At 38.9% G+C, this 27,143-nt stretch overlaps 3 protein-coding genes across 3 annotated transcripts; all 3 read left to right on the forward strand.

Moving 5' to 3' along the window:
• The first annotated feature begins 1,436 nt into the window (after positions 1-1,436).
• On the forward strand, positions 1,437-8,409 carry LOC146497367 (uncharacterized). Its single transcript, XM_085140519.1, has 2 exons — positions 1,437-1,552; positions 1,639-8,409. The coding sequence occupies exon 2, from the start codon at positions 1,641-1,643 to the stop codon at positions 2,880-2,882; it is 1,242 nt and encodes a 413-aa protein (XP_084996645.1). The 5' UTR covers positions 1,437-1,552; positions 1,639-1,640; the 3' UTR covers positions 2,883-8,409.
• Positions 8,410-11,216: 2,807 nt separating this feature from the next.
• best4 (bestrophin 4) lies at positions 11,217-16,168 on the forward strand. Its single transcript, XM_085139826.1, has 8 exons — positions 11,217-11,570; positions 11,653-11,886; positions 12,602-12,756; positions 12,878-12,955; positions 13,389-13,541; positions 14,082-14,162; positions 14,245-14,399; positions 15,015-16,168. Exons 1-8 carry the CDS (start codon positions 11,234-11,236, stop codon positions 15,280-15,282), a joined length of 1,461 nt encoding a protein of 486 aa, XP_084995952.1. The 5' UTR covers positions 11,217-11,233; the 3' UTR covers positions 15,283-16,168.
• A 202-nt stretch (positions 16,169-16,370) lies between these two features.
• On the forward strand, positions 16,371-26,163 carry hectd3 (HECT domain containing 3). Its single transcript, XM_085141523.1, has 20 exons — positions 16,371-16,490; positions 16,855-17,300; positions 18,395-18,648; positions 18,746-18,881; positions 21,177-21,298; positions 21,705-21,818; positions 21,947-22,029; positions 22,144-22,309; positions 22,490-22,571; positions 22,851-23,033; positions 23,115-23,167; positions 23,264-23,432; positions 23,512-23,625; positions 23,800-23,889; positions 24,176-24,382; positions 24,490-24,619; positions 25,098-25,172; positions 25,542-25,623; positions 25,707-25,778; positions 25,943-26,163. The coding sequence occupies exons 2-20, from the start codon at positions 16,950-16,952 to the stop codon at positions 26,025-26,027; spliced, it is 2,568 nt and encodes an 855-aa protein (XP_084997649.1). The 5' UTR covers positions 16,371-16,490; positions 16,855-16,949; the 3' UTR covers positions 26,028-26,163.
• Positions 26,164-27,143: the final 980 nt, after the last annotated feature.

Below are 27,143 nucleotides of genomic sequence, written 5' to 3' on the forward strand. Positions count from 1 at the left end.
CTGAGTCATCTTCGTTTTTTACTACACGTGCTGTGAAATTGTTTATTCCCGTACATTTTCAAAATGAACCTGTCCAGACGCTACAAAACAAAGTTTATATTTATGGATAAAAATAGCACATTTGTATTTTGCTGTTGAAGTTATTTTTAAGTCCAGTTTGTGCCCTACACAGACATTAAGATCATATATTCACTGAGCTAACCATTTGTTTTTCCAAAACTAAATTAACCAGCAAGTTTAAATGCACCAGAAGGTCATTTAAAAGCACTTACTATTGTTCTGAAGAATCCCCACAGACTCTTCTACATCTGGAAGTAAAAATATTCAGCTCGCTGATTGCACAGAAAGATTTTTCGCTCCAAGAAATGTTGTAAACAGGTTCTAAATCTCATTTATCTTCATTGGAGGGCATATTTTTATCCCGGTGGTCCAAAGAGTCACTGAGGATTCTGGAAAAACCATTACAGCAACAATATGTGGGCTTTTCAACAGGAAACAGTGGGCTTTAACAGAAAGAACACAAACTGGGAATAGCTCAAATCTGCTATGGATGCTATTTATATTTATCTGCATGGTTTATATAAACTCTGTATGGTACAAGTTACAGGTTACAGGTACTGTGAATCAAAGCTGCCTTGAGCAAGTGCAGCTCATGTGCACAGAGTTCATGCTCACAAACATAGCTGCTTTTATTAATCTGTTATTTATTTGTCACCAAGTAGTCTTCTCAGTTTATTTACTTAAGAAGTGTGCATGTGCCTCTGTCGAGCTACACGCACACACACTCGCCCCCAACTTCCACAAATAGACTCAGAATCTGTGGGAAACCCTGCTGCATTTTTGTGACCATAATGAACCTCAGCATCATTTTTATCTCCATGTATAAAGCATGTACATCCTGTACACTGTGCATTTGGTAGATTGCATCACACGTGAAGTCTTTAAGACTTTCTTTCAAGCAACTACAGTTTTATACTTTAGTTGTATATCACTTTTTACAAGGCATGCTAATAAGCTTGGGTGTTTCTGACTGGCATTATAATTCGTTATAATCATTTAAACAAAAGTTCAGGCTTAAACTGAACTATTAAGTACTACTGTATTTACCTTACAAAGTAAATTATTACAAGCAGGTTTACGCAAACACACAGTTAAATCAACTTCAACCATAAACACCAAAATGCTGGATGTTGTTTCAAAGAGCAAGTTTATTGACATGTTGGCATTAAAGTGAGACATAGGTCCAGATTTGAGGGGGTCTAAGTCTGTGTAGATAACCTTCTTCTCAGATTAGAGTCCGGTTTTTCACTCCACTCATGCATGTGTAACTCCCATCTGCCAGTTAAGAGATTACTTTCATGTGAGAGTCATAGAAGCATCTGTTTCCTCTCTCACAGCTAGCAACTGATCCCCAGTGATTCGCGTCACCATGCCAACTCCTGCGATCCTCACAGCAACCTGGAGTCCTCAGAGGAGCTGCTAGGTTTACAACTATAATTCCAGCTCTGTTAGCCAACATAAAGTGGATCCCTTCCTAGAGACAAGGTAGCAGGTAGGGTGGAGTAAGAGACAGAGCACCAATATGTAGTGATCAAGTCATGTTTTCTGTGCTGGGTTTAACAGTCTTTTCTCTTTCAGAGATGATTTTCCAGTGGAGTCTCCGGCTGATTTTCATATTGCTAGTGAAGACAGGACTTGCTGTTGGATGTGTTTGTCCAGGAGCCACCGTTTTGTCCCAGTTTCCCTCCAAGGTTCCTGCTGATGTGTGCTGCCTGAACTACTCTGGATCTGCTTTCACCCGTGTGGACTGGTCTGTGTTTACCAATGAAACAAACATAGTGACACTGGATCTCTCCAACTGTAATATCAGCTCTCTCGATATCAGTGACAAAGAGGCTTCTGGGGTCTCTGCATTGCAGAAGGTGTATTTGAGTCATAATAGGCTAAAAATGTTACCAAGTGGGTTTCTGGGGAGACAGGCCAGTCTGAAGGAGCTGGATCTGGCTGGGAACTTACTTCAGGAGCTTCCTGGGGACTTTCTAAAGGACTCTAACAACCTCCAGAAGTTGTTTCTACAAGAAAACCAGCTAAATTTCCTTCCTAGCTCTATATTGGAGAATCCGAGGCTTCAAAAGTTGGAGCTGGATGGGAATCGCTGGGACTGCTCTTGCTTGTTACTGGAAGGCCTGGAGGCAAGAAGGGAGGCTAATCGCACCATCAAACTGCAGGATCTGCTTTGGAACATGACCTGCTTCTCTCCCTGGCACCTGGCCGGCAGGACTGTGTTGTCGGTGAAGGTTACCGATGCGTGTCGGCCAGCCGGCCTCACAGCGCTCTTCATTGTCCTTCCCCTCCTCGTCCTGTCCACCTTGCTGCTCTGCTGGTGCTGTGGGAGGAAGAGGAAGAAAAAAGAAGTGCCTACTTTCAGCAGCTCAAAAAAGAGGCCTCACAGTTCCAGCTCCAACGGCCAGAAGCATCGCAGCAAACAGCAGCCTTCAGCGGCTGAGCAGGGTAGAGCTGGAGAGGGGATCCTGAAGAACCAGCTGCTGCTTCGCCCAGCATCCGCCCTCCTGGGCAGCACCAGGGACATCTATGAAGAAGTGGAGATCAAGCTGGGCTCAGTAGAGTCTCTTCCCCGAGTCACCTCATTCCGCTCCAGCTCCACAGAGGAGAGGCAAGGCTCCCAGGAGCCTGATGGGGCCAATAATACAGAGCTGGACACGGTGAGTGTCACAGAAGTGATGAAAGACTCAGCTGACAGGGAGAAAGCTTACATGACTCAGTCAACCGAGTACTACAACCTGGTGCCAGGTATCGAACTGGAGGACTCGGACCATGGCGAGTACGAGAATGTGGCGACATCATCTTCCACCAAAGAATAGATCAGCATTACAGGAAATGCTTTAAAAAAATCTTTATTAGAATATTTGTGGCATTCACATGGTGCCTTCAAAACAACTTCCTGCATGATGAGGTCTTAAGATATTCCTGCCAAAGTTACTACAGGTTTCTATCCTCCTTTGTGTTTTTGTCTGTCTTCTTTTTTATTTCATCAGAGCAGAACCACCTAGTCTCAGTTGGTTTGGCAACTGATCAACTTGATTCTCTCGAATTTCTGAAAAGAGTTTTCCTTAAAATAGTCATATACTTGTGTCATAACACACAGAAAGTTTCCAGAAGTTAGCCTCCCATAGCATAAAGATACAGCAGGGCCTACTCTGTCTGTACTGCCCTATCTGATAAATGCAGAAACTAAAGCTAAGCAGAAACAACACTGTAGCTCAATGAATGCCAAATCTGTCATGGCTTCGATGCATGCTCACGCCATGGTATTTTGGAAGTTTTTTATTTCTGCTTCTGTGTCTGGAATAAATAAAGTTAAGTTTTTAAGTTTAAAAGCCTGGAAATACCAAGATTTCTGTAATTAGTTTTGGAGGTTTGGCAAGAGTTTTACATCTAACAGGGAAGCGCTAACATGAAGATGCTAATGCTAGTCCAAAACTTATTTAGAAATAAATTCATACATGTATTAGTGTCAGTGATCAGAGGCATAAATACATGTTTTTTTTTTACAGTGGACATGTTGACTTGTCATAGGTGGAAAAGCACAGGTGGCATTGATAACAGTGCAGTTTGAATTAGCAGTGAAGGACTTCCTGTAAGTCAAATGCAGCCAACACTGATGCGCCTGTTCTTAACCCACAGAAAAACATCTACTTTACACTAATTTAGTTTCTTTCAAAACCAGCACTGTTGTGTTGGCTTGCTTTGAGGCATAAATTTGGATAACTAAATGTATACAAATTTAATGTTTTCAGTATTCTGGTTTGACTGGGCCTTTTTAAGGTGCTAGTATGTTGATGTCTAACCTGGGCAAAGCCAGTTAGCTGTTTGCCCTTGTTCGAAAGAAGACCGGTTATGTTGGTCAGCTCTTCTATGTCTGAAACAAGACTTTTTTTTATCTCCCTTTAAACCAAGTTTCTTCTGATTGGCTGCCCTGTAGAAGGAGCAGATTTGAACAGGTGAGTGAGGCTTTTGTGCTCGCAGCTATAGCTGTGTGCGTAGACCATATTACGATTACCCACTCTTTATGACATTTATACAGCACCTAGAGGAGAAACAAAAGAGAAAAACAAATGCTAAAAGCAGAATGAAGCCTGGGTTTTTGGCTCGCAGGCATTATACACACAATTTAGACCTTTGGCCTTTACTACAAGCATCCAACATAGAGTGCCTTACAAATTTCTTAGACCACCTGTCAAAAAACTAAGAAAACACAAATATTTCAGAAATCTTTCAAAGACTTGTTTACAACTGAAAATAACTGAATTCACTGAACTAAAATTTTCATACTTGAATTTGAGACAGTATACTGGACTTCAGTGAGAGGCCAGAAATGAATCAAACATAACATTCAAACATCAAAACTAAATTTTCTGGTCAGGAGTGCAAGTAAAAAACTTTTATGCTCCTTTGTAAAACTTCTTATATTCTAGCATAAAAAATAACATTAAATTAAATTATATCTAGTGATAATCAGGTGGATATACTACATTTGAGATCTCAGTCCAGAATCCCTTAGTCTTAAGAAGAACAATGCTCCTTTACCTCTGTCTCCATACTTAACACACAGATCAGGGAGCTTTATCAGTCTATAACTGGGTAGAAAAATAAATGTATTTCCCCAAATTTCAAATTAGTGTGTAAAAAAACAACAGCCAAATCAAAAGAATGCATTAACTAGTTACAGGGACAGTGTGGTCCAGCCTCCACAGTATCACAATATGTGAGGAAGTGATTTAATCTGGAGCTTTTCCTGTGGGACCCGAGGAACGCAGTGACGGCTCAAAAGGGAGGCCTGATTTTCCTTTTTTCTTTTCGCTTATGGAAAAACGCTGAAATAGATTTATTCTGTTTAATACTGAGTCCAGTGCAGTGTGCATTTAATGTCGTTTTAAAGACAAGGAATGAGGATATATTTTAACTGCTAAGTATAGCAGCCTTTTGTGTCCACTTTTTCTTTACCTCACACAACTGTCGTTGTTCCGGCCATTCCTGTTCGACTTGTTGTACCGAACACAAGAGGACTCCTAATTAAGCTGCACAACCAGAAATATAGGTGCTGAACAATGACTAATCCCACCGCTATGTTCGTAGTTAATTTAGAGCTAAATGTAGAATGTAAAGCTAAGATGACAAATCTAATTTTATGTGTCTTTCATTGTTAAGGGAGGATAAAAGGACAGACAAGATGACGACGCTTGCTTTGCGTCACACACTGAAATGTGCAGAGAGTTTGAAAAAGGCCATGACGGTTGGGCCTAAATGCTGGTTTAAGATAAAAATCTAAGCAGTGCTTGTTCGGTAAAGTGGAGCTCAGACCTGCAAGAAAGAAAACAGTGCACAGCAGGGTTATTGTGACAGTGTAGGACACTCGATTCTTATCAAAGATGTGGAAAACAGACGGATGTCTCTCTCTCACACTTGCTGGTTTCGCAGACTAATTGGTTTTTTTGTTCAGTGAAATACTGAGGGTGCAGCAAAGGGTGTGGAACTTCCTGCAATTGAAAAAAAACTGATCTGTATTTTCCAGATGAGTTTTTACATATTTTCCGTTTAAGCTTTATACGTCGAAATTGTAAGGTTGCCAAGTGCTCTTCGGTCAAAAGACAAATGGAAAGACAGTTGATGCACAAAACAGCTTGTTGTTATGTTAATGTAAAAGGGACATACAGCTACATGCCACTGATGTACATTTCTGTGCATTTTAGATGTTATTCTCTGGTTAATATTTCAGTGCCTGTCAAGCTTTATATTTTTGTCATAGGTTTACATCGGCAGCAGTTATGTACTGGACTTTATTTCTGACTGAATAACCTGCTGACAAAATTTAATTTCACAATTTGTGTAATAGCCATGAAATGTGATCTGCTTGTTTGTAAAAATAGACACAATTTGCCTCATTTATCCTGTGATAGTCGTAAATGTAGTATTTTAACCCAATCCACAGTCTTTTCCTAAAACTAACCAAGTAGTTTCGGTACCTTCATCTGGCCAAACATGCAAAAATTATACACAAGTTAGCATATTGTTAGAGTCAGGTTGTACTCTGTTATATGAATGTCTTGTCTTTATCCCCACCACTAAAGACAAGACATATCCTGGAGTCTAAGCTCTAGTCACACAGCCCTGGAGACTGGTTGGGGACCTAGCAAGAGGTTGCTAAGGAAAAACATTTTATTCCTGAATAGTTGGCAAGTGCTTCCTGGGTGTTGTTGGATAAAATTAATCAGACAGAGGTATATAGTGCCGCACCAAAAACCTCTTTGTGATTACTTTGATTGCCAGCAGATTGCTGTGATTGCCTGTAGTTTGCATGGAACATTCTAACTTGTCTGCAAACATTCGCCAACTTATCACTAAGTGTTGTAGTGCAACGCAAACTGGAAACGGAGACATTTTGCTTTCAAAGTGAAGTTTTGTGTGTTCAAGCCTGTTAGTTTCAGTCGTATGACACCCTTTTTCCGTGAAGATGAACAATCTCCAGTTCCTATTTTATGTTACGCTTCTTCAATCTTCACTAACAACTGGTAGTTGGATAGCAAGTTTGTAGTGAAGTCTGTCTTCAATGCAAACTTTAGCAACCTGCTAGCAGCCAAAGCAATCACAAGGAGGTTTTTGGTACAGTTCCTAAGTCACCTAAGCCCATGTGACAGAGACTTTTGCTGAATTTCACCACATTTTAAAAGTTTAAATCAAATTCTATAATTTAGATTCAATTAATAAACATTTTTTTAGTTTTTTTTTTTTTTTAACTTACTGTCTTTCTTATATGTGTCCTTGTACATAAAAAAACACATTTGTTTTGACTATTTCACAAATTACATTGAAGCAACATTGAGATTCAAATGAATTTTAGCTAATAATAAACTTACTTCATGAACTGGTAAAAATAAAATATTGTCTATGGTTTCTCAATATTAATTGAAATGACTAATGTAAAAAAAATGTGTATGGTGTATACAAAAAATGCATAAAAAGAGTGAGGCTAAGGCTACATGTAAAGTTAGCAATAAGTACCCCTTACCTCGTAAAACCTCGTATTTGAAACAGTGTGTTTTTAATTTAGAATGAATGAAGTAGTCTCTTATGATGTGGTCTCCCCAGTTTTGTTTTGTTTAAAGTTTAGCCAAAGCTTTATATATGTAAGATAACTTTAGCTAAACCACACTGATAACATTCAGGATTAGCATTTAAAAAACAGCAGAAAGCGACGGTGAATGTACTATTAACCTTTTTTTTATTGTAACCTGTAAACCCACATTCTAAAGTTGTAAATTAATCATATATTTGGTTAATTTGCTTGCTAGTTAGCAAACATGCTAACTTTTGAAATTTTGGTGGAGGCATAAAAAGGCGCCAACTTTCAAACTTCACTACACTAACTATATTTTTAACAGTATAAATACCTACAAGTCCAAAGGTTTACATGTCTGGTGGATGATAATGGTTCTAAATTACTGGACATTTGTGTTGTGCTATTGCTAAGTGTCAGATACATTTCAATAAGCACACTTTTTTTTAGACTAAATATATTTGAATTTGATTAAATTTAGTCCTGCTGGGAAATTAACCTTGCCAAAATTAAATAATAGGATACATGGAATCCAAATATTTAAAAAAGTAATCAAACTTTATAACCCTCCTTCATTTTAACATAAGCGAGCTTTGTTTGACAAACTGTTTGTTAGCTTAAAAAGCCTGTTAGGCATCTTAGTTAATAGGCTATGTAGGCTAGTTTAATCTTAAGTCCAGACCAGCAAAATCATTGTATATGTTTTATTGTCTTTGAACAAAGATTTTTTAAAAAAAAAAAAGAAAACTAATAAACTATCAATTCATAAAACAGTTGATAAACAGCCTGAGATGTCTTAAATGTGTCAAATATAAGTGAAGGCTTGGGATTTTTTGTTGTTTGTTTGTTTTTTATACTTAGTCAGTCTACTGTCATTAAGAAAGGCTACTGTTGTAAAGGAAAGAAAAACAAACTATATTGGCTTGTTTTTGTGGTGACAGGCTAAGGGTAATGTTGTTGTTTTTTCAGTAAAAATGCTGTAAAATTGACAATGAGTCAGATATCTGCCTGAGACAAAATTGTGTCCTGATTCTCTGTAATGTTAACACTTTGCAAATGCTGCAGACAGATTTTGTGCCATTAGCTACATATTTGACACAATGTAACGTCTTCAGTATCGCTGAATCATTAGTAATCATTCAGATGTAAAATGGCAATACTGTATGTAATAAAAGCACTGATTTTATTTAACCACATTTATACAGGAAGATGCACTATGTTGATTGTGTATACACTTTAATATTGTTGACAGAGAAATAAAAGCTTGTCTTTAAGTATTTGTGTTCAGTATCTCTGAAAACAGACTCCTAATCTTTTTCTGTGTTCCCCTTTCTGCCCTGGCAATGACCCAGGCTGACCCCAGCTACCTGAAATCCCTCTTTTGAGCTCTAATTTCACTCACCGTGGGAAGTTGTAATTACAGCATTGGGTTACCAAAATGATCAGCATGGAAGTGCCATTCTCAGAGATCTTAGCCACAATCAGTAGCCAAAGGCAGGAAATGACTAGGCTGAAACAGTTGTCTGAGTATCCATGGATGCTAATCTGGGCGTGTGTTTCATCTATAGATCAAGATCACAGACGAACCATTGTGTGTCAGTTTGATACTCACGAGGGAAGCAAAGTAAAAAGCAAGACTTTTAACATTTCTGGAACCAGTAATAAAGAGAGAGTTTTGACATAAAATCCAAACAAAGTGTTAAATATGTCAGATGTTCCTTTTATTGTTTTCTGTCAATAAAGGAGCCTCTGGGTGTCTCTGTTTATGAAGTAAATACAGGCCTAAGGGCTGAGGCTGAGAGCCATGCTGCACATTACAATAATGCCACCTAGTGTCAGGAATTCAGATTAGTTCATCATTTTTATCGTGGATATGTATATTTTTTTAAATCTCCTAGTAAAACAAAAAATCAGTGCAAATAAAAATGTAAACACTGTGAGACTCGGATTCAGGCTGGGAATGGGGAAGTCCACAGTGATCCAGGCTCCAGTGGAGGATACATGGCCTCATAAATGTCCACTCAGAGGTGAGCAAACAGAGCCGGTGTCCAAAGCAGGGCTGGAAAAGAAGAGTCTGATTTACAGTGAGGAGCTGTAACTATGTGAAAAACAAACAAGTGAGCTAAGCACAGCAACCAGTTACAAAGGACGGAGACTGGAGGGATGGACACCTCTGACAGCTCTGATGTTTAGACTGCTGCTATCACAGTCACCAGTAAATAACACAGTCTACGGACCTAGCGGCCTCTGCTGAGCAATCAATCTGCATGCGCTCTGTTTGATTTTCTGTGGCAGGATGCTGAGATAGCAGGTCCAAAGTACTTATTTGTGTTACATCAGAAAAAGGCATGTCGACAGAAAAAGTGTGCAGTGCATTTTCACTTAAATATTGCTTTCTACTTTACATATGTAAGTAAATCTTATTTGAACAGAAATGGCACATACAGCAGTCAGAATAGTATTACATATAGCTTAAAAAGCCACATTTTTATTATGTGTAATTTGTTATTGTTACATAAGACAAAGTCAACACATTTTATGAGGAGAAAGTCATAAGTGACAAAGCCCAAAAACCCAAGAAAGTACAGGTTTCTTTATATGTGCATATGTAATTGTAGAGTTTGAAGGTAGCCATATGTGAAACATAGATGGAAATAAGAACAAATGATTAAAAAACACCAGCAGATTTGTGCAATTGTGCAACAACATTTGCATGTTAATTTTTTGCATGTTAAAATTTAACATGCAATTTTTTAAAGCATAATTCAGCCTTACGGTTAACTAGACGAAGCAAGTCAATAACAGTAATAAATACATCATCAAACAGTGAAACTGACACAGCTGATAGAGTCCTCTCAAATAAGCACATAAAATGGATACATTTATAAAACAGATGACAGTCTTGATCATAAAATAAATCCTCAATTCTAAATATTTAGAAGTAATATAAAGAGCTATTCCCCTGCAGAGATTGCAATCCAATATGAGCTGTAATGACTTCATTATGTAACATTATACACGATTATTATAAAGTCTGCTCTTATAAAAAATGCATTCCTGAGTGTGATAAATCATACATAGTTTAGAAGAAGCTGCAATCCAATTGTTTGCGTACAAGTTTCATTAAAATATAAATTTATATAGATTATCCATCGATCTATCCTCCTTGCTTCTCCACTTTAGGGTCATGGGGGGACTGGAGCTGGCATGGGGTGAGAGGCGGGGTACACCTGGACAGGTCGTCCATCTGTCACAGGGCTAACACAGAGAGACAGACAACCATTCACACTCAAATTCACACCTATGGGCCATTTAGAGTCACCAATTAACCTAACCCCACTAACTCCACGTTTTCGGACTTGCAAACTCCACATAGAAAGGCCTCGGACAGATGCTGGATTCAGACTTTCTTGTGCTAACCACTGCAACACCTTGCTGGCCTATACAGGTATGTATAATTTGCATATAAATAAATTATCTTTTTTAAGCCAAACTGCCTCTGACATGTAATAATTTAGTGTTTCTGTTTGCTTAATGTGATACAACACTAGATTTTTTTTGTCTTTTGGTTTGTTTTTTGCTTTTGTGTATCATTAATTATTATTTTTCTTTTTCTTTTTTTTTTTAGAATAAAAGACAGCTGTAAGAATAATTTAACTTTTTAAAAATATTTAAGTAAATATGTTAAGCTCAGCTCTAACAGGAGGAATTAACACAGTAATTATTAACACTTTTGTGTTGACTGAGAACCTTATAAATTATAACTTTTACTGGAAAGTTTTACTGAATAATAACTTGATTGCTGATCACTCAAGCTTGTTATGTGAGCCTAAAAAGAGATGTTTCATGCAGTCTGTAACTGTAGGTGTGTTTCACTTAGGCTGCAGGTTCCCAAGTAATAAAACTAAGGTGTTAATTTATGACAGCACCACAGAGAGCTTTAAATTCAGGCCCAGAGGAAGAAACTATCTTCTCAGGACAACAGGATTCAGCACAGGTGGAGGTAGGACGGGTCTTAAAAAGTCTTTTATGTATATGTAATTATTAAACATACATTTAAATGCCTTTTAATGCTTTTCAGGGATTTTGTGCTTAAACATGACAGTTTCCTACAGTCTTGAGGTGGCCAATGCCAGGTTTGCTGGCTTTTCCAGGCTCCTGTTCAGGTGGAAGGGAAGCATCTACAGGCTGCTCTACAAGGAGTTCCTGGTGTTTTGTAGTGTTTATTTGTTTTTCAGTTTGTTTTACAGGTATATTCACATTTTCATACCGCTCTTACTCTTACCTAGCTTTGCTTGTCTGTCTCGCAGTGACAATTTTAAGTTGCTCCGCAGGTTTCTCCTCACACGGAGGCAGCAGGATCTGTTTGAGCGTATCGCCCTTTACTGTGATCAGTTCACCAACACCAACTACATCCCTGTTTTGTTTGTGCTTGGTAAGAATGAATCATACAGCAGTTAAAGAACTAAAAAAAAATCATATGCATGAACTTTCTCTCTTTTTTTGCTTTATTCTAGGTTTCTATGTGACCTTGGCCTTTAATAGGTGGTGGGGTCAGTACACCAGCTTCCCACTGCCTGACAACCTGATGATGGTGGTGTCTGGGAACGTCCACGGGACTGATGAGAACGGCCGTCTGCTGAGACGAACCCTCATGAGATATGCCAATTTATCTTCGGTCCTTATTCTCCGCTCCATTAGCACAAGAGTTCACAAGCGGTTCCCAACTTTGGACCACATTGTGGAGGCTGGTGAGAGCAACAGTTCTTAATCAAAAGTCGATTTAATTTTAAAAATCTCAAATGTACCTTTTGCACCATATTCAGACATATAATAATTGCTGAATGTACCAGTAAGAAAGACAGAGTGCTTCCAATATAGACAATACTGAGGGAAAAATAAAGGGCTCATTACTCAAGACTTTTGTACTCAGTACTTCTCACAGGCATCTTTTTACTTCACCAAATCTTAGTTATAAGTTACAAAATAATGCTGAAATAAATCTGTCTGCTTTTAAAGTTTTTTCTACACATCAAATACTTATAAACACACGGAAATATATATTTTTAGCACTAAAACAGGGAAGAGTTCAGCCAAGAGAATTGTTTTTATAGGTCACAATATAGCACTGTACACCTCACAGGGATAAGGAGTTTGTCCATTTAGTAAAAATGTGTGCTTAAGATTGAGTTGGGCAGTTGGGCTTTTGGGATATAAGTATTTTGTCAGCTACAGCGGGGGAGAAATGGAAAAAAAGAACAGCCATCATGATTCTCAGTCTTGTTTAGTTTAACTAACAGACCAAAACTCAAACATATTTACTTCATTGTATTTTAAAGGGAATGAAATCCTAATACTAACATTTCAGTGTTATGCAGTTCAGTTTATTGCAGTCACTTTAATTGCTGTCAGTAATTTAATGGTTTCATATATCATGTGAACTAAGTGTGTCTAATACGTGGGCAGGATTTATGACCTTGGAGGAGCTGAAAAAGTTTGAGTCACTGCACTCTGACTTTAACAAGTACTGGATGCCTCTGACGTGGTTTTCAAACCTGGCATCCAGAGCGAGAGAGGAGGGCCGAGTGAGGGACGACGTAGCTCTGAGGCTGCTGATGGATGTGAGGACTTTACTAAAGAATGCAACAAGAGCAGACCTACACATTTTCTATGACTTACAAATAATCTATGGCTCTAAAGTGTGCGTAAACTCCACTAGTCATTGTTGTAATACATCTGCAGGAACTCAATAACTACAGAGCAAAGTGCAGCCTGCTGTTCCACTACGACTGGATAAGCATCCCTCTGGTCTACACTCAGGTACGCTCAGCCAATGAAATATGAGCCATTCATTTAAGTGCTGTACATCACTATAGACTTGATTCATAACTAAATACATTCAAAGATTTTTATATCTAGAACATATTAAGGAATTATCAAATAAAATGTGGATTCTTTTTAGATTTTTTTTATAGATTAAACCAACCATCAGCATGTAATGTTGTTGTTGTCATATTAGTGGTGCACATGGATATGCTTCTTTAACTCATGACCAGTTCAGGTTTTTGCCTAGATCATTACATAAAATGTGTTTTTTGCAAGACAAAACCTTTCTGCTGTTTCTTTTCAACAACATATGTGCTTGTCAGATTTCATCAATTTCATATAAATTAGCAGATGATTCTACCTCCTGAGACACAACTGTACTTAGCAACCCCTAATTTTCTATCTCATTGCTTTTTCTTCTGTGTAGGTAGTAACTATTGCAGTTTACTCATTTTTTGGCTTCTGTGTGATTGGCCGACAATTCCTGAATCCCGAGAAAGGTTACAAGGACCACAGACTGGACTTGTACGTCCCTGTTTTTACCCTGCTGCAGTTCTTCTTTTACACTGGCTGGCTCAAGGTAACACAGCACATTCATGTATCAGTGCACACTTCCGTTCCAGGCTCTATAATATAATCTTATCATATTTCAGAGGGAAATATGTACTTTTTATTTTTTGTAATAGTTTTAACATTGTGGTTTTGTATGATTTCACTTTAAAAAAAAAGACATCCAATGAGCTCATAAAATACACCTTATGAGCATAAATTGGTTGTTCACAGCAGTTGAAAAGTTTAAAAAAAAAAACAACGATGTGATGCTGAGGTCTTTGTTGCCACTGTTCTAAAAAAGAGATTTCCTATCAAGATTGTCTTTTGGTTTTACTTGAATAACTAATAAAATTACGCCAAGCTTATGTATGTGAACTTTCTTTGTTCAACTCATAAACCCTCTAAGTTATCTTGTGACCAATTGGAGGCCCCTGACCCATCAGTTGGGAACATATGACTGAGATGTTTACTGAATATCACAGCTGCATGGAGAAAAGCATGCTGAAGCACTGACGCATGCAGTTTTTTTCCACTGTTTGCATGTCCAGTTTCTGTTTCTGTTTTGTAGGTGGGAGAGCTGATCATCAATCCATTTGGTGAAGATGATGATGACTTTGAAACGAACCAGTTGATTGACAGAAACTTTCAGGTTTTCCCCTTCAGACATTCCCCCTAATTATGACTACTAGAAACCTAGAATGAGATGTTAACTCTCTTTCTTTCTCCCACAGGTGTCAATGCTGGCTGTGGACGACATGTACCAGAATCTGGCTCCAATGGTGAAGGACAAACACTGGATGCAGAGACACTTCTCCATCCCTTACACTCTGTCAACAGCAGCGGAGAGCCTCCGACCAGCATTCAAAGGCTCCACTTATGACATGAGGTAAAGTGAGAGGGATGGAATTTAAGATATAGGAGTATATCCATCCATCCATCCATCCATCCATCCATCCACCTTACCTGAACCTTATGGGGTTCAGGTAGTGGGGGCAGCGGCCTGAGCAGAGAAGCCCAGACTTCCCTCACCCAAGCCACCTCTTTCATCTTGTTATGTTATGTTATGTTATATATGTGTGTGTGTATTTTATTCAAAATGTAAATATTTGTGAACTCTATTTATAAGTAGAACTAGAATTATATATCAATCCTTCTATGATTATCTTGATTTTTCTTTTTTTTTTATAGCTTGTCAAAAATCTTTTTCATTTTTTATAAAAAAATTTAATCCATATGATAATGATAATGATAATATAATATAATATAATAATGATAATATTACATAATGATAATGGGAATATATCATAATTTTCAGTTACAATTTTGAAAATGTAAGTATATTTTTATACTTATAATTACTTAATTAATTTTATACTTATAATTTATAATTTTTTTTAACATTTCCATTCTGGACAGTTTGTTGTAATAGCTTGACTTTACATTCCTAAATAAATCACAACCACTGCCATCTTTGGGTTTAAAGTATCTTCCATGTTTTCAGCATGAGTGCTGAAGATCTAGAGATTCACCAGCCTGGAGGCACTCCTATGAACAAACAGCATTTGCACCTTCAGGGCTCTGTGAGTGATGGGCTCAACAGCCTTCTGCAGTGGGGTAAAGGCATCCTGCGCGGTGGGAGCCTCTCTTCTCTGAAGGAAGTCTCGTCAAACCCAAACGAGGCAGATGGGGATGATGAAAGGGAAATAGATGTGGTCACTCACAAAGAACAAGAAAAGGGACTAATTAAAGTTGTAATTGAACACAACTAATTGATACTTGCTGTCATGTTTTTGAAAACTTTTATTGTAAACATGACAAAAAAAAGTTTGAAAACATTTTTTGGGGAGGTGGAAATGTGACATTGAAAGGTTTCGCTTGTGTTAAACTGTAAACTACAATAAGATTTCCTCCTTTTCAGATTTTATTTGTTGGCATTTTTGGAAATTAAGCACAAAACTAATTATTTATTTAATTATTAACTATTAGATCTCCTGTTTGCTTAGTACTATGTCAGAGACCCATTTTATCCTATCTGTCAGAAATCTATGTATTATGAGAAAAAAAATGTCTGATATTCTTGAGTAAATAAAATTCCAGATGAAAAATATGTTATTATTATCATTATTGTGCAATTTACTTTAAGTGGCTAAAAACTCTTTGGAGGGAGCTAAAGTGTTTCTAAGCAGAAAACACTGTGACTGAAAACACTGTAAAACCCTGATGACTGTAAGTCTTTCATAAATGAAAACTTTATCGGTATAATGAAAATTATGAATGTTTATGATTGTTGAATATACTGAAATAGGTTTGTCTTCCACACAGGCTCTGTAAGATGTGATTAATGCTATTAAAAAGGTGTATTTAACTCAATCCATAGTAAACCTTTGATTGTGAAAGCCTTGGAGGTCTGAAGCATTTGTTCAGTAAGTAATCCTCCCTTGCTATAACTGTATTTACATAAACCCACGTGATTTCCCTTAACAACAACAACAACACTAACAATATATTAAAGTTGCAGTTTATTATTTACACTTTTATCACACTAATGTTTTTAATCGTATCCGACACGAGTTTTTATGAGTTTTTTTTATGATCTCTACATTATCAGTGTGACTTTTCCCTCCCTAAAACATATTAATCAATAAATTTCGCAAAAATCCCATGCTGTAGCAAATACCAATTAAAACTCATTCATGCAGATTTATTTTTAATTTCTTTTAAAAAAACAAAAAAACAAAAACAAAACTTGTGTTGGAAGGTTGGATAAACAGTCAGGGTTCGAAAAATTTGAACTTTCTGGCAATTATTTTCGGAGTTCCGCCTTCAAAGGTTAACAAAATTAAATACTCGACTGAGAAGCTTTTATTTTGTAAAGGAAACAGCGACGGAATGCCGGAAGGATCAGAAGAGTCTTTGCTCTTCCGTGTTGTCAGAAAACCATAGAATCTGTAACAGGGTGCGGGACACTTGTCAGCAGGTACGTTGGTATCTACTGTTTTTAAGAATTGACCACACTTTTTACTCCGTGAAATCTTCATGTCACGTGAAGGTTTGTTAAATACGAGCCTAGCTGGCCGCCAGGGTTGTTGATGACAGCTGCTGTGAGGGATGGACTCGTTTACTGAACACCCTGGTAGCATGCTAATGTTAGCGCTCTCACTTTTACCTAATGGGAGGAGGTGATATTTGTGTCAGGGAACTTTGCCTGCTGATTAGCGAATTCCTAGCATTTCAAACAGTGTTCAGATTTTATTATGAGAGCTAGAAGCCAGTTTAATTAATCGATATTTCCAACGAAGCCAAAGTTTCTAAAGAAAGTTGGGTTTTGTTTGGTTTGACAGGAGCATCCCTGCGCAGCCACGCAGGAAAACAAAAGCGGTGTAATGTCAGCCGATGAGCTCCTGCTACTGCTGAGCTACTGACTGCCACCTTCACGATGGGCGACAACCCTCACCTGCTGCTCGGCAGGATCCGCTTCCTGAACAGGTGCATCGAAACTTTCAGGAGGAGCGAACCGGTGCTCGAGTGTCTGTGTTATGTCCCCAAAGAAGTGTGCTACAAAATCTGCAAGGATTCATCTTCCAGCTCATCCGCTTCCTCCTCCGGTGCCTCTGCGGGAGGCTCCACCGTGGGAAAAACCATAGTCTCTGTCTTCGAAAGCCCCCATCAGACTGCCCACAGTAAGAAAGCATGCAAGTACAACATTGAACCAAAGAAAGGGACATGCATCCGGACAACAGGGGAGGAGTACTGTAATAGCCAGGGCCTTTGGGTCAAAATGAATAAGGTAAGACGCTGTTACTTCTCCTTGGATGTAGTGACATCAGGAAAAGTCTTTGTGCTGCCTGAAACAACAATAATCCTTTGTTTACATACACTTTACATACTGTTACAATGGTGGATGCTCACATTAAATAATGAGGTCCAATAATCCAGTGAGCCTAAAAGCACTCGGACAGTTTCAGACAGTGGATGAACTGAGTGGCTTTGCTAAGGCTCAGTATAACATAGAAATTATTTTGAACTCACAGCTCTAAAAGGGTCAAAGAATAAAAGTATTGAGCTGCAAAGTAACACATTAGGTACATAGTAGTGAAATTTAACCCTCTTTACAAATGGAACTCACATTAACTGATTCCAGTTCTTATATCAAATGTTTTTTTCTGAGTGAAAGGCAAGACTGAAGATTTCAGTTTGTGATATCGTATTAGGATCTTCTCATGTTTGCAGTGATTTTCATCCAAAGATATGCATTAGGTTTAACTGATAATCCCATAAAAACAGGTGATCTTGTCACTATCAATAAGAGCTCTGTAAAATGATGAATCATGAAAAATACTTGAGCAACTGAGTTAGATTTTATTACAGCAAAAATAGATTAATCTTGATTATAAATATTGCAGTGTATATTGCACAATTATGGTGCACATGTCTATTGTGGTTAAAGTTAGAAATAATGGGTTTTGTTACATACAAATAATTCATGTAAGCCAAATACAGGAATTATATTCCTGTGTTTGGCATCAAATAAAACTATTTCAGACAGTTTTTCAGATCTTGGCTCTGTATGAGGTCATAGAGAGCTGATATCCCTAATGTCATCTCAGACATGCAGCTTCTCATACCTGCTCTGGTTGCAAAAGGGCAAGCCATTCAGGAAAACAGTTGGCTTAAAGGTAACAAGGGTGGAGTGAAATATGGATTTCTCAGAAAGTGGATGAACTTTGTATACAAGATAAATAAGAATTTTTTATGAGCTGTGACACAAAATTTAAAATATTGAACTCGAAAAAGGTATTATAGGTTGATTCGTGTGTTCTCAATTATTGTAAATTTGGTAAGAAAGCAAATGTTGACCAGTTGATCCGTGGCTGTCCCCAGGAGCAGCTGGAGGAGCACCGTCCGGGCCAAGATTTGGAAGAAGGCTGGATCCTCGTGTGTAAACACACCGAGGGAGGCGACAGGCTGGTACCCGTGGAGTCACCAGAGACTGTCACTAGGCAGCAGCAGCTCTTTGGCTACGACCACAAGCCCTGCAACAGATGGGAACAAGTGGTGGATGTGGAGAATGCACTTTACATTGGCGAGAAACCCAAAATCGCAGAGTGTGATGAGGCTGCCATCCAGAAGCTGAGGTGAGTCCGTCTGTGCAAAGTTAAAATGGAAAGTTGAGTTTTCTGGTGCAGCAGATTTTAAAATGAATGCAATTAATGCTCAGTTGAACTGTTTCAGGTACGTTCCTCCTACTTGGACATATGAATGTGATGAGGACCTCGTGCATTACTTCTACGATCACATAGGAAAAGAGGACGAGAACTTGGGGAGTGTGAAGCAGTGTGTGACCAGCATCGATGTGTCTTCATGCTCGGTGAGCAAAATTAAGCCCTCGTCACAAATGAAACTCGCATTGACTGACTTTAAATCTCATTTCAAACAGTCTAAATCTTTCTAAGTATAAAAAAAGAAAATGAGGATTGTAGTTTGTGATGTCATGTTAAGGTAAATAGAATACTAGTAACTAGTCCGTAAAGATGTGACAGAATTGCTAGTTACGTTTATTAGCCCAATTGAATTAAATGGTTTATGTCTGTCATACTAGGTTTATACTGTATGATATCAGCTTTTGTTTGGCTAAATTGAACAATTTATTGACATCTGATTAGTTTGCATCTTGACAAATTGATATGCGCCAATGTATACAGCAATTAATGAGCAATTAATTAATTGCTTGGGCGACCGTGGCTCAGGGGGTTGGGAAGCGTATCTGTAACCGGAAGGTCGCCGGTTCGATCCCCGGGCTCTCTGTCCTGGTCGTTGTGTCCTTGGGCAAGACACTTTACCCTACTGCCTACTGGTGTTGGCCAGAGGGGCCGATGGTGCGATATGGCAGCCTTGTTTCTGTCAGTCTGCCCCAGGGCAGCTGTGGCTACAACCGTAGCTTGCCTCCACCAGTGTGTGAATGTGAGAGTGAATGAATAATGGCATTGTAAAGCGCTTTGGGTGCCTTGAAAAGCGCTATATAAATCCAATCCATTATTATTATTATTATTAATTAATCTTCCCAAGGGGCTAAATGAAAGGGGCTTTTTAACGTTGGCAAAACATGGATTGGCGTTCTCGGTGGAGTTACATTGGACCTCTTTCCTGATGACATCAAAAATGCAGTGAAAGGAAACTAGATTGATCTGAGAAGTTTTTATGACTTTAATTTGACCCAGTGACCATCATTCTTTGGCTCTCGGAGGAGGCGGACGCACTTTTCTCCTCTCCCTTATCTTCCCTGCTTATGTCCTTGTCTAGTCTCGTGGGGTTTTTTTGTATTTTCCCTGGAACATTCTCTCACAGTCTGTTCTCTAAAACCTAAAAGAGGAATTATGGATTGGATCAACTGGTCCCTAAATGCAATTGACACCCCTTTCTCAACGAGAAGTTTGGGCTTGGGTGAGCCTGAGTGCTGAAGATATCTACCTATTCGGAACCATGGTAACAGGGTTCTGGCGGATCGGAGCTGGCTTGGCCCTGACTTATCGAAGAATTAAGAAAGCGGAACCGGCTGTTCAAACCCCCACAAGGCTGCCCGCTGGGATTGGAACGATGGGAGAGGCGTGAGTTTCTCAAAATGGGCTCATTGAGTCAGCACGGATAAGATCTTGGAGAGGCTACGGCTGCTGTGAATACTCAGAATAAGATCTCTGACTGCAGACTGGATTACATCTCGGAAGGGCTAGCCCGGAATAACATCTCTGGGCGCAAAATTGGATGACATCTCGGGGAGGCACACTGCCGTGAGTTCTCAGAAATCGGCTCCTTGAGCACAAGAAATGACAACATCACAGAAAGCAAGTATGGCGAAGCTCGCGGCTCTCCAATGGGACCAGTGTTGGACTGTAGAACTGCTTTGAAATTCATATGAGCTGTTCGCACTAAAGTAAAAAAATAACATCACTTATGCGGATACCCTCTCGGCGCCAGCTACAAGGCCGGAGCTGAACAAAACACCCTGATAACGACTGTGTTTAGTCTGTTCCTTCCCATTCCATGCAAGGCCACCTGGGTTGGCTGGAAGACTGTTTACTTAGCCTGGCAGGGCGAAGGACACTGTCTCAGCTGAACTATCGACACGCACACACATACATGTACTGATACTGATAAGCACTCACTGACGCATCACCCTCCCTACCCCGGATCCAACGCCACCTCCAACGCTTACCTCCCCTCTGATGTGGACATCGGGTCAGTTGGAGGCGCAGTCGAAAGATTGCAGCGGTCCCAGATCAGATGTACACACTGGAACTCTTTCCCATGTTGCTTGTCTGTGTTTATTGTGCTATGGTGTGTTGATATCTGTGCATTCCTATATTATCCTTTTGTGTTACACATTTCGATGTTTTTTTTCCTCGCTACCTAGCCTGACCTGTCTCCCCAATGTGATGTTTGTGTATTGTATGTACGGTCGGCAAGGTCTGTCATCTCGGTTGTGGGCAAAAGACCTGCAACTGACAAATAAAGGCTATCTCATCTCATCATCATCTCATGATAGACAGTCTAGTATAACATGTATGTAATTATTTGTGGGTATGACAAATACGTATGTATTTATGAATTTAAAATGGGTTTGTTTATGAATTCAGTCCATTCATCAAACCTTGATATTTGCTTACAGGAAGATCCCAGCGGGGGGGCGAGCTGCCTGACAGATGGCGATGTTGAAACTTACTGGGAGAGCGACGGCATGCAGGGCCAACACTGGATCCGCCTGCACATGAAGAAAGGCACTGTGGTCAAGTAAGGAAACACAAAAATTGAGTAATAGTAAAGAATAGTAAAAATAAAGTTGAAGGCTTGGACAGTGCAGTGACTATGACAACAAGATCATTAAGATAAACTGTAATGTAAACTGTGCCACATGCAGTTTTTTTGTCCTGTAAATGGTAATGTAATGTATTTATTAATATTAGTGTATATATAATGGTATGAATATAATGTTTTTGGGTTCTAAAGTAAGAAGTTTGACAACAACTGGTCTGGGTGTTTTACCTGAATTTTGCACTATCTCTAGGATGGTATATTCATCACGTAAAGTTGCTATATTAGACATTTAAAAATGTGAAGCACTTAATTTCTCTTTTTGTTTCACTGATAAGCTGCTGAAGTCTCAATATTTTATTTAATGTCCTGTTTTGTTTACTAGTAAGCTGATACTGACTGTGGACTCAACGGATGATAACTACATGCCCAAAAGAGTCACAGTGTTTGGAGGAGAAGGAGACAACCTAAAGAAGCTAAGTGACGTCACCATAGATGAGTAAGTTTTGTCAAATGAGATTATTGCTACAGTTTGCAATTTAAAAAAAAAAAAAAAGTTAAAAAATGAATGCATACTGATTACAGTTTATACTGTACATTTATGTACTTTTACTTTTATGTTTCTAGTAATCTGATAGGAGAAGTGTGTGTGCTTGAGGATATGACTTCCCATTTACCAGTTATTGAAATTCGGATCGAGGAATGTAGAGGTCAGAATTTTTATGTTTTTGTATCAAACTAGCTGATTTCCGTTTGAATGCTTTTGCAGGAGCTTTTGCACTGAACATAAAGCAACATTTTTTTCCTCATTTTGGCTTTTACAGAGGATGGGATAGATGTGCGGATCCGAGGCTTGAAGATTAAGTCATCCTGTGAGAGGGATCTGGGTCTGAACGCTGATGTTTTCCAGTCCTCTAACCTCGTCCGCTACCCACGTCTGCAGGGCACCCCACCAGATATCCTGTACCGCAGAGCGTTAGTTATCCAGAGGTAGGTCAGCGAACATTGTGCCCCATGTACTTTTTACAGAACTAAATATTTGTCTTCGGGCTTGGAAAAAATATCCTTCTTCAATTTCTCAGGTCTTTACCCTCAAGATAAAGTGTTCTGATTGTCCATGTTATCTGTAAACAGAAGGTGTTTCCAGTTTGTATCTCTTTCTGTCTCCAGGTTTATCAATCTTTTGGACAGCGCACTCCCGCACCTAGTGCCAGCCTGGGATTACAGCCTGGGTACCTTCAACCACATCAAAGTGAGTCGTCCTAAAGCTTTTAACATGTAATTTATGATCTGTGCACAACAGCAAGCATTAACTAGGGCTTGTTTTTGTGCTTGACTACAATTTTCTGGTTTTGGATTCCAGTGTTCACAAAAACAAGTTCATGATACATTCCCAAATACCCTGTTTATTTTTTATGAGCAACCACTAATATATTAAAGAGATTAATACAAGCTTTCATGATTAAGCGTCACCTTGTATTTTTGTTTTTTGTGTGTTTCTGTATAACACGTGTCTTTTGTTGCCCTTTAGAGCATAAAGCAGTTCTTGCTGCTGTCCAAGCGCCGCTCAGCCCTCATCACTCAGTGCCTGAAAGACTCGGAGACCAGTAAGCCAAACTTCATGCCTCGACTCTACATTAACCGACGTCTGGCCATGGAGCACAGGGACAACTCATCTCTGGACCCAACCTGCAAGAACGCCGTCTTCAACCAGGTAGGGACCGGAAGGAAGCCTAAAATTCAATGTGTAGAGAAGATGTGCAATAATTCAGATGCTTTATTTTTCCTCTTGCAGGTGTATGAGGGTCTCAAGCCGTCAGACAAGTTTGAGAAAACTTTAGATTACAGGTGTGCATTTTATCAGCCTCTTGTGTCCAATATTTATGACTTTTATAACTCGAGGATTAAAATCTGAATCTCCAGTGTGCCTTTTTGATCCTTCAGGTGGCCCGCTCGTTATGACCAGTGGTGGGAATGCAAGTTCATTGCAGAGGGAATTATCGACCAAGGAGGTGGATTTCGAGACAGCCTCGCAGACATGTCGGAGGAGCTTTGCCCCAGCTCGTCCGAGTGTCCCATGCCTCTCCCGTTCTTCACCCGGACATCCAACCAGGTAGTCACTATCCCATAACCGCCTATCATCAGAATGGATATCACTGTTGTTCTAAAAGTGCCTATTGCTCATCTGTCAGGGCGACTTTGAGGCTAGAGATTATTACGTTCCCACCCCTTCCTGTAAAGAGTTCCACAAATACGAGTGGATCGGTCAGCTGATGGGTGCTGCTCTCAGAGGGAAAGATTTCTTGGTGAGTCTTTTGTTGGTTGTTTGCAATTTTAGAATAGTGTAAGAGTATTTATTGGGTTTTAACAAAAATGTAATGGTTTTATTAAATTATTGTAACATAGATAATTACCATTGTAAATATTTATTAGTTGTAGATATTCGACTTTTCAGACTTGCTGTGTGTCCACTCCTGCAGGTTTTGGCTCTTCCGGGGCTTGTGTGGAAGCAGCTGATTGGGGAAGCTGTCAGCTGGAGTAAAGACTTTGCAGCAGTAGACTCTGTACTGGTGAGGATATTCAAATCATTACATTTACATGGTGGTGTCATTTAAATGTCAAAGCTTTGAAAGAAGAGAAGTCTCTGCACACTGTGTTTCATAAAAGTACAAGAATTTATTGTCACTATTTTATAATAATTATTAATTTGCTCCTACAGTTTGTTGATCGATTACATTTGTTACATGTAGCGTTTTGGTTTTTGTTTTTTTTTTTGCATTAAAATTAAAATCTAGAAGGAATTAACAGATTGGACGGGTTGTTTTCCTGGTTGCCTCACTGTGAACATGTGTTCAGGTAAACCTTCTGGAGGCCATGGAGAACATGGACCAGGAGACATTTGAGTTCCGATTTGGGGAGGAGCTGGTCTACACCACTCTGCGAACGGATGGCTCAATGGTGGAACTGATCCCCGGTGGCAGTAATGTGTCAGTTCGTTATGAGGACCGCAGTGAGTTTATCCGCCTGGTGCAGAAAGCTCGGATGGAGGAGAGCAAACAGCAGGTGGGCTCCACATATATTGGAATTGCCTGTATTTCTTTTACTCTTTAAGTCTACTCTTTGTAAAATACTCCAGTGATGTTTTAGTGGGTTGTACACGTGTGTTACAGATTGCTGCCATACAGACGGGACTGCTGAAGGTGGTTCCTCAGGCAGTGCTGGACCTGCTCACCTGGCAGGAAGTGGAAAAGAAAATATGTGGAGACCCAGAGATCACTGTGGAAGCTCTGAAGCGACTCAGTGAGTGTCCGGCCTGGATTTGAACTGACTTTGACAATAAGCAGACATTTTTCTCTCGTAATTAAGGAAGTGAAATGGGACCGTTTGCAAGTAATTTATCCAAGACACAACTGGAAGTGGATACATTCAAATAAAATTCTAGCTTAGTTTAAACTAAATCTAATTTTAGCAGTGGTATCTGTTATGTTTTCAAATGAATTGTATTTCATTTTCAGTACACCCGTGTATGCATGTGGTACCTTTTTTCACAAGTGGACTTGGCGTAGCTTTAAAAATACAAAAGAGGTTGACCTCTTGTGAGACTTTTCCCATCTTCGTTTTATCCACGTTCCTTTCAAATCCTCGACCACAAATGAGGTCTGAGATGTTGTTTCTGTTAAGGTACAAGTTAAGGTGAAGTAATAAGATGTAAGTTGTATTAAGTCACAAAATGCTGCAAGTAACCAAAACCATTGTAATCTTTTGTTCTCCCCACCAGCACGTTATGAGGACCTGGAACAAAGTGATGTTAGAGTGCAGTACTTATGGGAGGCGCTAACAAACTTCACCAATGGTGAGTTCACTGTTTATTTTGCCCCATTTTAAAAAGTAGTAAATAGCTCTCACAACATAAACTCTGCACCAATGGCCAGATATAAAAGACAGATAAAGCTTTTGGGTCTGAAAAATGAAGCCAATGGAGAAATCCCTTAAATTGCTATTTTTTGTAATGACCAGCAGAGGGCAGAACCTCTGGTGTTAAGAAGAAGACGGGTTGTATAAGATTGAAAAATAAACCTTATCGTGCTTCGTCCATGAGCTCGGTTCATTCTTTCATGGTGAATTTATGGTCTTATATAAAGATGCCATATTGTATTTGTGTCTGCATTATTCAAGTGCAGATTTTGACCCAGTGACTGATATTCTTGATTTCTGTCTTCAGAGGATCGCAGCAGGTTTCTGAGGTTTGTAACCGGTCGAAGTCGTCTTCCTGCACCTATCTACGTCTTTCCTGACAAACAAGGGTGAGTTCAAGTGTACGTAGTTATTATTATTTGACTACAATTTGATTTTGATTTGATTGTAATTTGTTTTTTTTTTTATTCAGCTCTGAAACGACTGATGCACTTCCACAGTCCTCCACATGTTCTAGTACCCTTTATCTACCCAACTATCCAAGGTATAACAACCCCATGTGCTTTATGTGCACTGTTATTAATGATGCATTGATGATTTAACAGAAGTTTAAGGTCTCTTAAAGATTATTAAGCAGTTTTTGAAGTTGACAGCACTGTTATATTATTGTCTTGTATCATTTCCTCTATTCCTTGTTTTGTCCTGCAGTGCGAAAGTTTGTGAGGAGAAGCTGCGCTATGCCGCGTACAACTGTGTGGCCATTGATACCGACATGAGTCCCTGGGAAGAGTGATCTCCCTACTGTTTCACTGACCGCTGCACACACCACAACTCAGTCGAATCAAGATATCTTGCCAACTTTTCACCATACCCTCACAACTGCCAAATAACCAATAGCTGTATATAATAAATAACTATATGGAAACATGGACGTGACTCAGTATGATTTTTATTAACTTTTTATGTGTTCAACCCAGTAAAAGATCAAATTTTCTTCAAGACTCATTTAACCCAGACAAAACAGGAAGAAGTTATCATGACATGTCATGTTTAAATTTTGCTGGTAATAAAAATGAGTAAACATAGTGTTTCTAAACCCAAATTGTTAAAAATGATCAAACAGATGAAGTCATCTGTATAACACACAGTCCATTTAATTACTGTTAATAAAATTTTACATCAGATTTACGCATTATATGTATTTACTCATTCTTAATCTTTATTTTATATTTGTATCTGAAAACAACCTATTTAAAGTACCTGTGTTACATGTTCTTTAACATTATGTCTATTCTTTTATTATACATTTTGAAATGACATCTGTTTTCACTACTAACTCTAAAGATTGTAAAACAAAATAGAAGTTGTTGCGGGGTGTGGTTTGTGACTCAGCCACTGAGGAGGGAGGGGGCAGTGCCAGGGAAGGATGGTCAACAGCAGGTAGCCATTGTTTAATCGTGGCTCCTCTATTTAAGCAGCGTGACGGGACTCAGGGAGGAGAGTTGGAGTACAAAGGCAACAACAACATGGTGATACAGTGAGAAGCAGACAAAGACGCGTGCATGCAAATACATAAACAGAACATTTGCACCCTGCAGTCATCAGGTCCTTTTGTCACAACAGTAATTAAATACATGTCATTATCCACTCACCAGCCACTTCATATGGCAGTAATGACCCAGTCTATAAAAGATCTTGAGCCCAGAGGTCTTTTCAACCTTTCTCTGTTCAACAAATATAGGTGATTAAATTATGTGGTCTGATATGGATGTCCCTTACTTATATTTGATGTGTGGTTGTGTTCCTATACCACTTTCTTGTTGTTAGTGTCTTTAATGTCTGCAATGGTAACAACTCTATTATTGTGGTTATATTTGTCTGACAGTTGCTACAAGGCACAGATGGAATT

This window comes from Neolamprologus multifasciatus, chromosome 18, assembly GCF_963576455.1.
Source record: "Neolamprologus multifasciatus chromosome 18, fNeoMul1.2, whole genome shotgun sequence".
Lineage (NCBI taxonomy): Eukaryota > Metazoa > Chordata > Actinopteri > Cichliformes > Cichlidae > Neolamprologus > Neolamprologus multifasciatus.

Excerpts from the sequence above, each read along its gene's own strand:
- LOC146497367 (XM_085140519.1), top strand. The coding sequence starts at position 1,641 with ATGATTTTCCAGTGGAGTCTCCGGCTGATTTTCATATTGCTAGTGAAG.
- best4 (XM_085139826.1), top strand. The coding sequence starts at position 11,234 with ATGACAGTTTCCTACAGTCTTGAGGTGGCCAATGCCAGGTTTGCTGGC. Across the intron at positions 12,757-12,877 it reads CTCTGAGGCTGCTGATGGAT|GAACTCAATAACTACAGAGC; the intron begins GTGAGGACTTTA and ends ATACATCTGCAG. Across the intron at positions 14,163-14,244 it reads TGATTGACAGAAACTTTCAG|GTGTCAATGCTGGCTGTGGA; the intron begins GTTTTCCCCTTC and ends TTTCTCCCACAG.
- hectd3 (XM_085141523.1), top strand. The coding sequence starts at position 16,950 with ATGGGCGACAACCCTCACCTGCTGCTCGGCAGGATCCGCTTCCTGAAC. Across the intron at positions 21,299-21,704 it reads AAGAAAGGCACTGTGGTCAA|TAAGCTGATACTGACTGTGG; the intron begins GTAAGGAAACAC and ends TTTGTTTACTAG. Across the intron at positions 23,168-23,263 it reads GAGAAAACTTTAGATTACAG|GTGGCCCGCTCGTTATGACC; the intron begins GTGTGCATTTTA and ends TTGATCCTTCAG.